The 13,089-nt window shown below is 26.4% G+C and overlaps 4 protein-coding genes across 4 annotated transcripts; 1 reads left to right on the top strand and 3 right to left on the bottom strand.

Moving 5' to 3' along the window:
- Positions 1-39: 39 nt before the first annotated feature.
- PPL_06953 (uncharacterized protein) lies at positions 40-489 on the bottom strand (the record flags this gene model as incomplete). Its single annotated transcript, XM_020577803.1, has 3 exons — positions 40-123; positions 245-353; positions 440-489. 3 exons carry the CDS (start codon positions 487-489, stop codon positions 40-42), a joined length of 243 nt encoding a protein of 80 aa, XP_020432251.1.
- A 1,517-nt stretch (positions 490-2,006) lies between these two features.
- PPL_06952 (uncharacterized protein) lies at positions 2,007-3,275 on the top strand (the record flags this gene model as incomplete). Its single annotated transcript, XM_020577802.1, has 1 exon — positions 2,007-3,275. The coding sequence occupies one exon, from the start codon at positions 2,007-2,009 to the stop codon at positions 3,273-3,275; it is 1,269 nt and encodes a 422-aa protein (XP_020432250.1).
- Positions 3,276-3,476: 201 nt separating this feature from the next.
- On the bottom strand, positions 3,477-5,102 carry PPL_06951 (uncharacterized protein; the record flags this gene model as incomplete). The annotated part of the gene is made up of 3 exons (XM_020577801.1): positions 3,477-4,082; positions 4,495-4,641; positions 4,740-5,102. The coding sequence occupies 3 exons, from the start codon at positions 5,100-5,102 to the stop codon at positions 3,477-3,479; spliced, it is 1,116 nt and encodes a 371-aa protein (XP_020432249.1).
- A 572-nt stretch (positions 5,103-5,674) lies between these two features.
- PPL_06950 (uncharacterized protein) lies at positions 5,675-7,763 on the bottom strand (the record flags this gene model as incomplete). The annotated part of the gene is made up of 4 exons (XM_020577800.1): positions 5,675-5,687; positions 5,894-5,969; positions 6,970-7,163; positions 7,729-7,763. The coding sequence occupies 4 exons, from the start codon at positions 7,761-7,763 to the stop codon at positions 5,675-5,677; spliced, it is 318 nt and encodes a 105-aa protein (XP_020432248.1).
- Positions 7,764-13,089: the final 5,326 nt, after the last annotated feature.

Genomic DNA, 13,089 nt, shown 5'->3' with positions numbered 1-13,089 from the left:
TAAAACAAAAAAACGATAGTAAATATAACCTATAATAGTTTATTTACATAGTTTATTTATTCTGGCTTTTTCTACAATATATTTTCCTTCTTTATAAGTCTGGGTATCTTCATAACTTTTTTCCTATATTTTCAAATTAAAAAATAAATAAAATAAGAAAATGATAGTATGACAAATTTGGAATAGAAATTGATTCCAATATTGTTGAATAAAGATAAAAATTAAAAAATCAATGGATACTTACATATCTCCAACCGATTACTGAAAGACAAGACAGACATATTACATCTCTAACATTATATTCTCCAGAATTAAAAATTCTATCCTCTGGATCACCTAAACAAACATTTACACTATGGAAAAAATAATAAAAATCAATCATTTTAATATAAGAATAGAAATCAATAAAAAACAAATCAAAAATATAAATAAAACATACACTGATGCAAATAAATATGCTTTTCCACTTCTACCTTGAAATTGCTTCATTATTTAAATTAATGTTAACAAAAAGTTTAATATTATTGTTTTATGAGAAAAAAGCAAATTAGTTGGATAAACTTACTTTGGAGATGATTTCTTCTTTATTAGCTATATGACTTTTACATTTGGAACAGCAATATACATTAAGTCCGCCTAGCTGTGTCAGATATAATTTCCCCATGTTGGTCAAAAATAATAAAGTGGCCTTTTAATATTGTATATATATTAAGTTAGAATAAAAAACTATCGGAATCACACAAAGCGAAAAAAAAAGAAATTAAAAAAGTAATAAATAAAATAAAAAAAAAGATTATCGTTCGTGTTGATATCTATATAGAAAGTAATAATATATTATAAAATAAAAATAATTCAAAAGATTACTTTTGTTCAAAAGTAAAAAGTGATAATAAAAGGTCAAAATAGTTTGAAAATTAAATAAAATAAAAACACAAAAACCACCTTTTGTGTTTCTCTCTATATACAATATCTTGTTGTTTGATATATTTCTTTATTGAAATGAAATGATATCACTGTTGGTGCCCGCTGTTTATGTTACTGTTGCTAATAATTATATAATTAAGAATGAAATAAAAATAATGATTAAACAAAAAAAACTACACAAAAATATATATATATAAATATATTAAAAATTGATTATAGTTATCGGTAGATCATTGGATATCTTGATTTAAGATGAAATAAAACCAATGTTTGTTTTTATTTTTTTTAAAAAAAACAAAATAAAACTATAATTTGATATTATTTATATTGAACCTCTTTTAAATAATTATGTACAAACAAAAAATAAAAAAAAATTTAATATTATATCCTGTTACTGAAATGACTAACTATGAGTATATGCTGCAATGATATCTACAATTAAAAGTGGTTCTATTAAAAACAAACCAATAAATATAAATAAATGAGTAATAAGATTTGAAGTTGCAACTTATGACTATTCACAAAAAAACATATAATAACAAAAAGTAAAAAAAAAGTAAATAATAATAATATTTCTTAAGCGTGGTTGGTTTTAATAAAGAAACAATATTAATATTAAAAAATTATTAGCTCCCCCATTTTAATAACAATCAAATTTTCTCAAAATATATAAAAATAAGAAGTTTTGGTAGTTTGATTATTTTGATGAAAATTTTAAATTCCACTGAAATTTCATATTCAAGATATTTAATCTAATTTTAATTTTTTTTGAATAAATAAATAGAAAATCAAAAAAAAATGTAATAAAGATCTAAAAAGATAATTTTATTTTTTTTATCTAATGAAATGATAATATCAATGAAAAAAAACAAAATAATAATATATTATTTAATATCAAAAACAATATAAATATTGTGAAAAATAACCACCAAAAACAAGAAGTTAGTTTCGAAAACAAAAAAAAAAGTTAATTTTATTTAATTAGATAGTTTATATATATGAATTGATAATACATTCGTTAATATTTTATATAATCTATTTATTTATTTATTTATTACTGATAGTAACTGAAATCGATATAGATGAGTAGTAGTAGTAGTAGTAGTGATCAATTAAATGGTGGTATTGGAACCACCAACAGTAGCCGGGGCGACACTCAGAGTGACAACGGTGAACTCTATAGCTCATTCCAATTGGCTGCCAACCACCTTACTCTGCTCTACAAACATAGTTTACAACAACAGAAAAACTCTTATCAAAAAGGTAGAAGAGATGCTATGCAATCCATCTTGAGAATCATTAGACATTCCTCATCTTCTTCTGCTTCTTCTCCAACAACAACAACAACACAACAACAACAACTACAACAACAAAACGATATAATTATCAAACAAATTATTAGATATATTGAGATAGATCAACAACAACAACAACAAAACACAGTAGTACCAACAGCTACAACATCCACATCACCATCTACAACTCAAAATAGTAGTAATAATAATACAATAGCAGTGACAGCAAGAGCTACAACAACTTTGAACAACAATACTTCATGTGAAGAGAATATGACAGACTTGGAAAATCAACAACAACTACAACAACAACAACAACCTCAACATCCCATGTGTAAAAATGAAATTTCACAAAGTAATAATAATTTTATTACTCAAAATGATATAAAGTTTATATTTAATAATAGTAATAGTGGAACATTTGGTGTCAATAATTCCAAAAGTTTATTTGATGTAGAGCTCGATAACAATATGTTTCAATTCGATAATACCAACACTACTCATGCATCACCTTTATTAGCCAATAAATTATCAAATGCCCATAGTCTTATAAATCATAGTGGTACTCATACTCATAGCCACAATCATAGTCATCAAAGTATAGGGGTGAATCGTCTACCCGATAAAATCAATCCAGAGACAACAGCAATCAAGAAAAAGCGATCATCGAATGAATGTAGACAACATATTAATATCAACAGCAGCAGCAGCAGCAGCAGCGGCGGCGGCGGCGGCAATAACAGTAGCAGTAGTAGAAATGCTACTCTATTCTTTGAATCACTGGATCCACGCCAACAATCTATATTTCAAGATTTTATCCTAGGTGATAACAATTCGCTAGATCATTTCACACTTCAACAACAACTACAGAACTCTCATTTTCAATCTGATCATCAACCGGCTACTGCAACCGATGACACACACCAACAACAACAACAACAACAACAATCAACCAACAGAGACACTCATATAAATCAACACGAACATCATCAATATCAACATACAAACTATATTTCAACAGAACAAATATTTAAACGTATACGAATAGATCATTAGTTAATGTGTGTTTTAATTTTTTGTCAACAATATATATATAGTTATAGTTATTTAAAGTACATATATATAGTTCAAAAAATAGGAATGTAAATAAATTAATTAAAGGAAAAACACGAATTATATAATCTTAACTTTAACTTTTACAATTTATTAACAAAGAAAATACAATAAAGAAACATTACATATATATATAATTATCTTTTATTGAGTATGTGATGGACTATCTAATGATACTCTAATTTCATCTTTGATTCTACCAACATATGTTTCGTATTCATCCAACTTTTGTTTGTATTCGATTTCATCTTGTTTGGCACCCTCCAGAAAGTCTTTCTTTTCGAGGTCACTGAGAAGTTTCCACTGACCAGCGGTCTGTTTACCATCCATGTACTTGGCATATCTCTGGAATGCACTGAGAGGACGCTTTGGTGGTTGTAATACTTGCTGATTGCTCTGCTCGGCCTCCTTTGTCATCTCACGTGCACGTCTTTCGTACTCTGACTTCTTGTCTGCCTCCAAGTGATTCCAAAACTTGACGGCTTCACGCATACCACCGCGAGCAACAATGTTCTCCTTTATAAACAAATTGAAAGAGGATACCGGTCTCTTTGGAGTCAATCTCTTCTTGAGTAACTTATCGACCTTCTCCTCCAATTTCTTTTGTTTCTCCTCCAACTTTAATTGCTTTCTTTCTTCTCTCAGTTTTCTACGTTGCTCTTTCTCGTTGGTTGGATTGGAACTCGAAAGGATGTTATCGATAACACTTGAATTGTTGGTCGAGGTGGCAGTAGTACTACCTGCAGCGGACTTTGTTACAAAACTCGCAATAGAGTATCTTTGTACAACATTGAAATTAGTTCCACTCACTAAAATAGATCTGGAAAAACTGTTTCCAAATCCAAGCTTTAAAGTTTTATACATAGTTTATATAAATATAATAATTTATTTGTTAGTATACAATTAATTGACTGAAAAAAATATAAAAATAATAATTTATCTTCACTTGGAGGTCTGACCTTAGCAATCATTTTATAATAATAAAAAATTAAAAAAAAATCCAAATTAAAAAATTAATAAAATCCAAAGTGAAGTGTGGGGATTAATCATGGTGAACTTAAATAATTTTTATATGGGGTTAGCATTATCCATTTTTTTTTCTATTTTTATTTTTGATTTAATTTTAGATAGGTCAATATCACTAAAGACTCTTTACTTTTACCATAAAATTCTCTATAATTTCACCTTCGTTCACTGGCAGTCCGTCGAAATGCAATCTTACTGCAGATGCCAACTCATCTTTAGTTGAATTATGTTTGGTTTTTAATCTATAGTGTTTTTTATATCTCTTGAGCGCAGAGACGTCGAGCTATAATGTGAAACAACAAGCATTGTACGAATTAGTATCATTCGAATGTTTAGGTTGCTACTATAGTAGTAAAACATTGTGTACTACTTCACACTTACTCTTTGGATGACATCTTTTTGTGATGATGATATTGGAGAAAGTAAATCGTCGTCATCCTCTTTCTTTCTGTATATGCAGGCTTTGGAGTGTTTTCTTTTTCCGCCACACTTTGAACAAGCACCCTTGCTGATGGTCATCATCTGCTGTTGTTGTGTCGTGGTGAAAGCGCCAAACGCACTGTTGTTTCCGTTTCCAATGTGAACTCCACTGCCGTTGATGCTGTTACCGTTGGAATAATGGACCATATTTACTGGCATGCTTGGTGTCGATGATTTTCTCTTTGTACCATTACTACCAATTACATTGGCATTATTATTTGAAATCAAAATATTGTTGTTGGCGTGTAATATCTTTGTATCCATTTTATTATTATTATCGTGTTGATTTTAAAACGATTATCTTTTTTTTTTCTTTTAGTATATTTGAGTGAAGAGTTGATTTCCGGGAAAAACAAGAAGAGGAAATATTCAAAAAATAAAAAATCTATATATATATAAATTCGAACTAGTTTTGGTTTGTTTGGAAAAAAATTGATTGGTTGATTTTGATTTTACTATTATATATAAATTAGATTATATATATTTAAAGGATTTGAATTTGGTTGATTTAGTTAGATTGTAAAAAAAAGAAACTAAATAGTAATTAAATATTAAAGAAGTTAAATAAAAAGTTAGTAATCGTGAGTAGTAGAGGTGTGATGATAAGATTAGAAGTATATAAAAAAAACACAAAAAGAGAGACAGATAACCAAGTTACAAATTTTGAAAAAAAATAAAATAAAAAAACAAAACTCTATACTCTTATTCCTGTTTGTTTTTGTTTACTCCTTCTCCACGCTATCTGAAAGGGTAATAGATTAATTTATAGAAATCTAATATAATAAATATAAATAATTTAATTTCTATTTATATATTTTTTAAAAAAATATTTTTTATTAATTTCGAACACTACAAAAAAAATAACACTATAATTAACAACAATTTAATTTTAATATAATTATTTGTCTATCTATTATTCTTCTGTCTCAAGTGAGTTCTCTCTCCACCACCTAAGCATGCACACTCCAATCTATTATGTGTAACAAAACAAAAAAATAAATAATTTGAAAACAGATATTTACTCGTTGAATTTGTATTTTATTTAACAATATTACAACTTTGTGGATTGTTGTTGTTGTTGTTGTTGTTGTTGTTGTTGTTGTTGTTGTTGTTTATTATTTAAATAATTGTCTACTTATAAATTAAACTAGTATCATCAAACAACTTTATATTTAAATTAATGTTTAATTTAATCAATAGTTCACAATATATTGATAAGATGTGATATATTTATGTGTGAAGTGATACCATTGAATGGTATGATATTATATATTATCAACTCACTTCCTCATGCTCCTCTCCTCATTTTCTTCCTCTCTCTCCACCTAATTATTTTTCAAATATAAAATCTCACTCTCTCACTATTTTTAATTTAAACTGTTTGATGATAATAACTAAACAAACACTTTCATAGTAGTAAAAACAACAATGTATAATAAACATAAACAATTAATGAGTATGTGGGTTTAAAAAATATATATTTTTATAATAAAAAAAAGTGTGATAGTGGGTGGGAAATAAAAAAGGGTGGGGGTTAAAATATATTTGTTTTGTTTGTCTAATTATATTTATAACCTTAAGGTTACGAAACACACGCAAAAGCCACACCTTGCTCTTTCTTCTACTCTAAGCCAAATGTGTAGTGGCAATTGATTGTTTTTTTTTTGAACAAAACACTAACTTTCTAATGCTAATGACAATTAATTGCAGAAATCCAATCAAATTATGAATGTAAAGCTAGTTTAACATTGATTTGTTAACACTACAGATACGGTTAAAAAAAACAATCATTTTGTTTGTGTGATGTAGATATAAATAACATGAAAATACTTATTTTAAAATTGAGAAACATCCGTTATGCAATGTTTGTGAAGAGTTGTGTTTCTATTAGGATTTTATGATTTCAAATTAAATTTATACATACCCTGATAGGCTTTATATGTGTTTTATTCTACTATTTGCTATGAGAATGAATTTATAACTATTGTTATTTGATTGGTTGGTTGGTGCTATTTATGCTTATATATTTTGAAATGACAAAAGCTGAAGTTTAATTATAAATAATAGTTATTTTTTTGATTGTTATAATTGTTATTAACAGAATAGATAATTAATGTTCAGTTAGGAATACGATGTAGTTGACGAATAGCAACAGCTGAGCAAAGAGAGTGAGGTTGTTGTAATTGTATTATTGATGAAAGAGATAAAGAAGAGAACCATTCGCGCAATTTGAATACACAAATGATCAACTGTCTTTGATTGATTGGGTAGTTGGTTGGTTGTTTTGGAGTAAAAGTGGAGAAGACTGTTTCCTTTTTGTAGTCACTTTTGTTGTTTAGTGGATGTTCTCAAAAAAAATCGTGCGTGAGAGTGTCTCTCGTGTTTTTTGATTTTTTTTTATTTTTTTTTTAATTCTCAAATATAAAATTTTTAAATTGAGTTGAAAAGTTCATTTCTTTTTATTGTTTAAACAACTTTGAACCTTGTCCTGGTACACACGGTAGTGTGGTGCCAAAAAACAAAAATACGAAATTGAATTATTTTTTTGATTTGTTTGTTTTTAATTTTTTTATTTTGTATTTTTTTTTTTTTTTTTTTTTTCTTATTTTTTTCCACCATCACTGATAGACACTTGTTGATGATGTTTTTTTAAAACTTACCGGAGAGATATTTATCGGTAAACTAATTGGGTGGCATGAAAACAAATGATTACACACCACGCTCTTGATTGTCTCAATTTTTTTTAGTTTCATGGTATTGAAGTATCAACAAATAATTAGAAATGGGAAGTTGCTGTTTAGTTTGTTTTAAATAGATCTTTTTAATTACCCTTAACAAAAATAATGGAGAGTCAATTATCAGTCCGACTTACCGGTGGAACCAAAGTTACTTTTCTTTATTCTTTTCTTTTACTTCTTTACCCATTATCATAGAATCAATTAATTAATAATAGAGTGTTGTCATGTTTAGAGAATGATATTTAGATGTACAACACACAACTTTTCTTTTTTGTTTTTTTTTTTTTTTTTTCTATTTTCTGTCTTTTGTTTTTGTAAATGAATCAAACATATATCATTAAACATCAAAAGTCATTGATTAACATTAATAACTTTTCTAACTTTCTACTTTCTATCCATCTCCACTCAAAACAAATAGATAGTACTTGTTATAAATAATTTGTTATTATTGTATAGTGTCATCAATAAGATTCGATCTAAAATAATGATGTTATTTACTTGATTGATGCTGATACTGTTGCACTCTTTTAAGAAGGCAAAGTACCTTTCAGATAATCTAGATGCTAGATCCAATCATATGTAACACAAATCCAATATAATAAAAAGTTTTGGTGTGTTGAAATATGACCACCATGCAAAGAAAAAATATTTCAAAAAAAAGGTGTATGATGTCAAATTTTGTGGTTCAAGGTTGACCACTTACTTTTAGAAAGCGCAGATGACAATCCGTCAGTGGTGATAAACTTTTCACAATAAAAACTTTTTTTTTTTTGTTTTTTTTGTCCATTTTTGGTTATTTCTGTTTATTAATTAAAAATAATCATGATGAAGTGAAGTTAACCACTACTTTTTTTGTCGCGAAATTAAAAAAACAGTGCGTAAAAATGCATATCATCTGCTTTGATTATTAACTTTTGATTAATATAATTAAAATAATCATTCATTTATGTTAAAATCAATATGTTTGCTAAATTAAATTAAGATGGTTCGATGAACGGCAGTGTATTTTATATAAAGAGTAATCAATACCAAATGTAAAACATTAGTTTATTGGACAAACAACCCAACAAATAATCAAAAACTAAACAAATACAATCTTATTTATTTACATTGTACATATTTACATTCACACACTCAGCTTCTTCATTTTATTTATTCTTGTACATATAAAATTTTATCAAATAATAATAACTTCTCTAATAGGAACTATTAATATTGTTTTCAACTGAGCTTACATCCCAAGTTTAGAGGTATTTATTAAAATTCGAGGAATAATGAAGCTCTCTCTTTTTTTTTTTTTTTTACTTATTTCTCTCATATCTATCCCTATCTTCTCTCTCTTCCTCTCTTTTGTAACTCTATTATTTCTCTAATTGTATCTCTTTATTTTTTTTGAAGTGTGAAGTTGTGTGTTTTAGATAATTAGAGAAAAATAGTAAGATAGCGTGGTTGGAACTAAATGAATAGATTAAAAATTATTAATTAATAAAATGCAATCACATCTTTCAAAGATGTCACACTTCACACACTAAAAAACACTTTTATTTATTTGTTTTTGCAAATCAAGAACATATAATAATAATAATATTTTTATTCACCACTCCAATTCAAAAAATTAAAAAACATTAGATTAAAAAATCCAAAAAGAGTGATATATTTAATTAAAAAGATAGTATTGTGTACAAATAAAAAAATGAAGTTGTTGTTGTTGTTGTTGATTATTGTGATATCATATCACCGGTCACTGTGTAGATTTGATTATTTTCATCATTAGTATATGTGTGTATGTATGTTTTTGTATTTTAAAATTTAGTATGATTTTGTTTCTATACACTCACACACAACACTAAATCACTCACTCTCTCAATTTCTCTCTCTGTCTATCTATTCTCAGACAAACATAAAGTTAGACAATCAGTATATTTTGTTTGAAAGCAGATTTTATTGATGCTTTCATAATCTATGTTTATAATGTGTGTTGGTGATAAGATATACAAAGACACATACTTCATATATAAGAGGTGGAGGAATTCGATGTAGTGGTAGCGAGTTTGGGTGTGGAGTTGGTGGTATAATAAAATAAAAATTGAATAGGTAAATTCCAAAAAAGATGTTTTTGGTATCTGCTTGTTAGAGATCAGAATTATTATTGCAATAATTCGAGGTTTGGATCAACATCAACAACAAATATACCAACAACTGAATATAAATCAAGATCGTGTTGGTGTGGTTATCAATTTTTTTTTTAAACTCTATATATCTATTAATCGATTTATTTAAATAAATGGTTAATTCCAAAAACTTACCTCCTATACACTACATTCCACTTTACATTGTTTCCAAATAATACACACAACCACCACTCATAAGCAATCCATTCTGTCCTCAACTTCACACTTCTAATCTTTACCATTTAATAATATCATTCAACTTCAAATATTCATTATTATAAACTTTATCTATTTATTTATTTATTTATTTTTGTTGTATTCTTAAATATAGTTTTTAAAAATTTATTAGATTAGTACTAATTAATAGAAATAAATTTAAAATTTTTAGTTTTAAAAAAAAATAATTAAGAACTTATATTTTATTTGTAAATAGAACTTTAAAAAAAAAAAAGATAAATCTTTTTAAAAAGTAAGAATTCATTCCATTCCTTTTCAATCATTTCAAAGCAAACTACAAATATGCCCATGTATCCATAAAGGTTAGATATTTTCTATCTTTTTTAATTGTAATTTATCCATTCAGCCCATTGATATTAAAGTTTTTATATTTTTACTTATATATATATATATATATATATTAGCCAATCATCACTTGAATAGATCAATCATTCTTCTTTTACCTTGTATTGATATTTTTGGTTGTTGTTATTGTTTTGTTTGTTTTTAAAAAAATCAAGAATTACCAATGATCATAGAGTTGTTAATAAATTTCATCAATCTTGTTATTTGTGAATGTATATACCCAAACATAGAGTATTATATCTTATTTTGTGATAGTTGTTTTTATTGTTATTTGTTTAATCTTTAACTCAATGTTAACTTTCCCACATACAGCTATTTTAAAATGTTAATAGTAGTAAAAATGATAGAACGTACACATCATCACATCTCTTTTATCTTTGAAAGCAGATGAAGGGTGAGTGTATTTTTTCAAATTTGGAACAAACAATATTGTTATTCTTCAACTGTGTGAAACCATCAAATTAATAATAATTATTGTTGTAAGATAATATTAAAAATATTTCACTCTATGATTAGAATATTTTTTTTTATTTAATTATTTTTAAATGACAACCTTTTAAATCCAAATGGTATTAATCATTTTCAATTTAGATCTATTTGTTTTAATTTGAAACCAAACAGGTAATTTTATTTTTGTAACCCTCTGAAACCAGTCATAAAAATCAAACAACAAATTTTCATCTAAAATTCCCACATTCTTACTTTAAAATAAATCAATACTACCACTACCATAAGAGACGACTATCAGTCACCAACACACACCAATCTTTTACCAAACAACGTCAATTTGACTCTTTCTATCAATTGGTAAAATCTCGGTTTCATAAAAGGTAATTATCATTCATATTTCGATTGTCGTTGAATCATCAATTTATTACTACACTCTCCAAACAACAAGACGAATATTTTGATTAAAAAAACAATATGAACCACTTGGATTGTATGAATGATTTTTAATATTCCAACAGTTTACAGACTTTTTCTAAATAATCAGTGTTATTACAAAATATTTATAAAGATTTAATATGTGTCTGTTTAAAAAATAATATTGTGGTTGTTTAATTTTATTTTTTTTAAAAAACTAATTTATATAAGTGAGTAGATTCCAAATCCTATCGGTATCTCTCTCTTGTTTAAAGAGTCGAATCACACTAGCACCAACAACATACATCATTTAAACTTTTCATCTCTGAATAGTAAATGATATCTCCTCGTTTCTCATAAGATTTCACAAAACTAATATAATTCATAAAATTCCAAAAATAATTTGACTCTTGTTTCAACCCATCAATCATATTTTTAATTAATAAACCCCCACTTTGCAACATATTTCTATTTTGGCACACCACGCACTCACAATATCAATCAAACAAACACTCATTCTTGATATCTTTTTAATTTGTTTAATTCTTTCATATTTTTAAAAAAGTGTGTTTATTGATTGTATATCATCACTCTTTCTACCTTAAGCTTAAGTTGATATTTAATTGTTTTTTAAAGTAATAAACATATAAAATATTTATAAAATATATTTGAATTGAAAACAATATTAATACACAACACACACCCTGTTGCAAGTTATTATTTATTCCAATGCCCTAAACAACAACAAATAATTATTATTACACGTACTTTATTTTTTAATATTATTTGATAAATCTACTCCAATCTCTCATATAAAAGTATTTGAAAGATTATAATAATTATTATTACTTTCCAACACACATATACACACACAAATAAACATTAACACACACTTTCAATAACAAACTATATAGAATAAATATATTTAGTGTTTGTCTTTAATAATATATTTACCTAATATGTCAATTCCAATTTAAAATCAAACTCACTATCTTTTCGATTCAAATGATTTGTTGTGTTGTTATTGTCAGTACCGTTTAAATTGGAATTGAATACAAAAACAACACTAAACCACTACAACCAAAAGAAAAATTATCTTAGGTTGGATATCGTTGGTTGGTTATGTTCTTTTAAATTATTTCTTCAAGTTCTTTCCTATCCCATACAAACACTACACTTTTCATGCACAAATCCACCTGCCACTCCATATAAATAGATAATATTATCTCTACTGTTATCAACGAACTTAATAATAATCATATTTGTTGTTAATAATGCACTCACTTTTATCATTTGTTGACATTGTTACTCTCACTTTATTATCTATCTTTTAATTTCTTGATTTTAATATTATTCTCAACTCTTTCTTTTACATTCCTTCCTTTCCTTATCTTTCTTCCTCATCTTCTCAATAACCCATCATGTTGATATGGTTGCAGTCGACTGCTCTTACAAAGACCTAAACCACTCAGTCAAACGAACACCATTCATTCATCTCACTTTATTTCACTCTTGATATCTTTTCAAACAACAACAACACATCCAACAGCAATATAAACAGCTACAGCATCAACTACCAAAACCTATATGAACCACAAACAACACAATTTAATCCAAAACATTAACCACCACATTAAGCAGGTAGACCTTCCTCTCTACTCTTTCTACCTTAAAAAAAAAAACAAACAAAACAAACAAAAAAAAAACAAACAACAAAAAAATCTCCATATAAATATCATCCCAAACACTCAAACATAGTTAACTATATAATAATCAAATCCAAAAACAAAAATTTCAATTCATTTCACCTATATAGTTCCAAAACCTACTTTATATACTTGCAAAATAATATTTAATTTTTATTTGTTAAAACAAAACAACCATAATCAAAAAATA

This window comes from Heterostelium album (assembly GCF_000004825.1).
Source record: "Heterostelium album PN500 unplaced genomic scaffold PPL_scaffold6, whole genome shotgun sequence".
NCBI lineage: Eukaryota > Evosea > Eumycetozoa > Acytosteliales > Acytosteliaceae > Heterostelium > Heterostelium album.
Note: the sequence above shows the minus strand (reverse complement) of the source record. Positions and strands in the feature narration are given on the sequence as shown.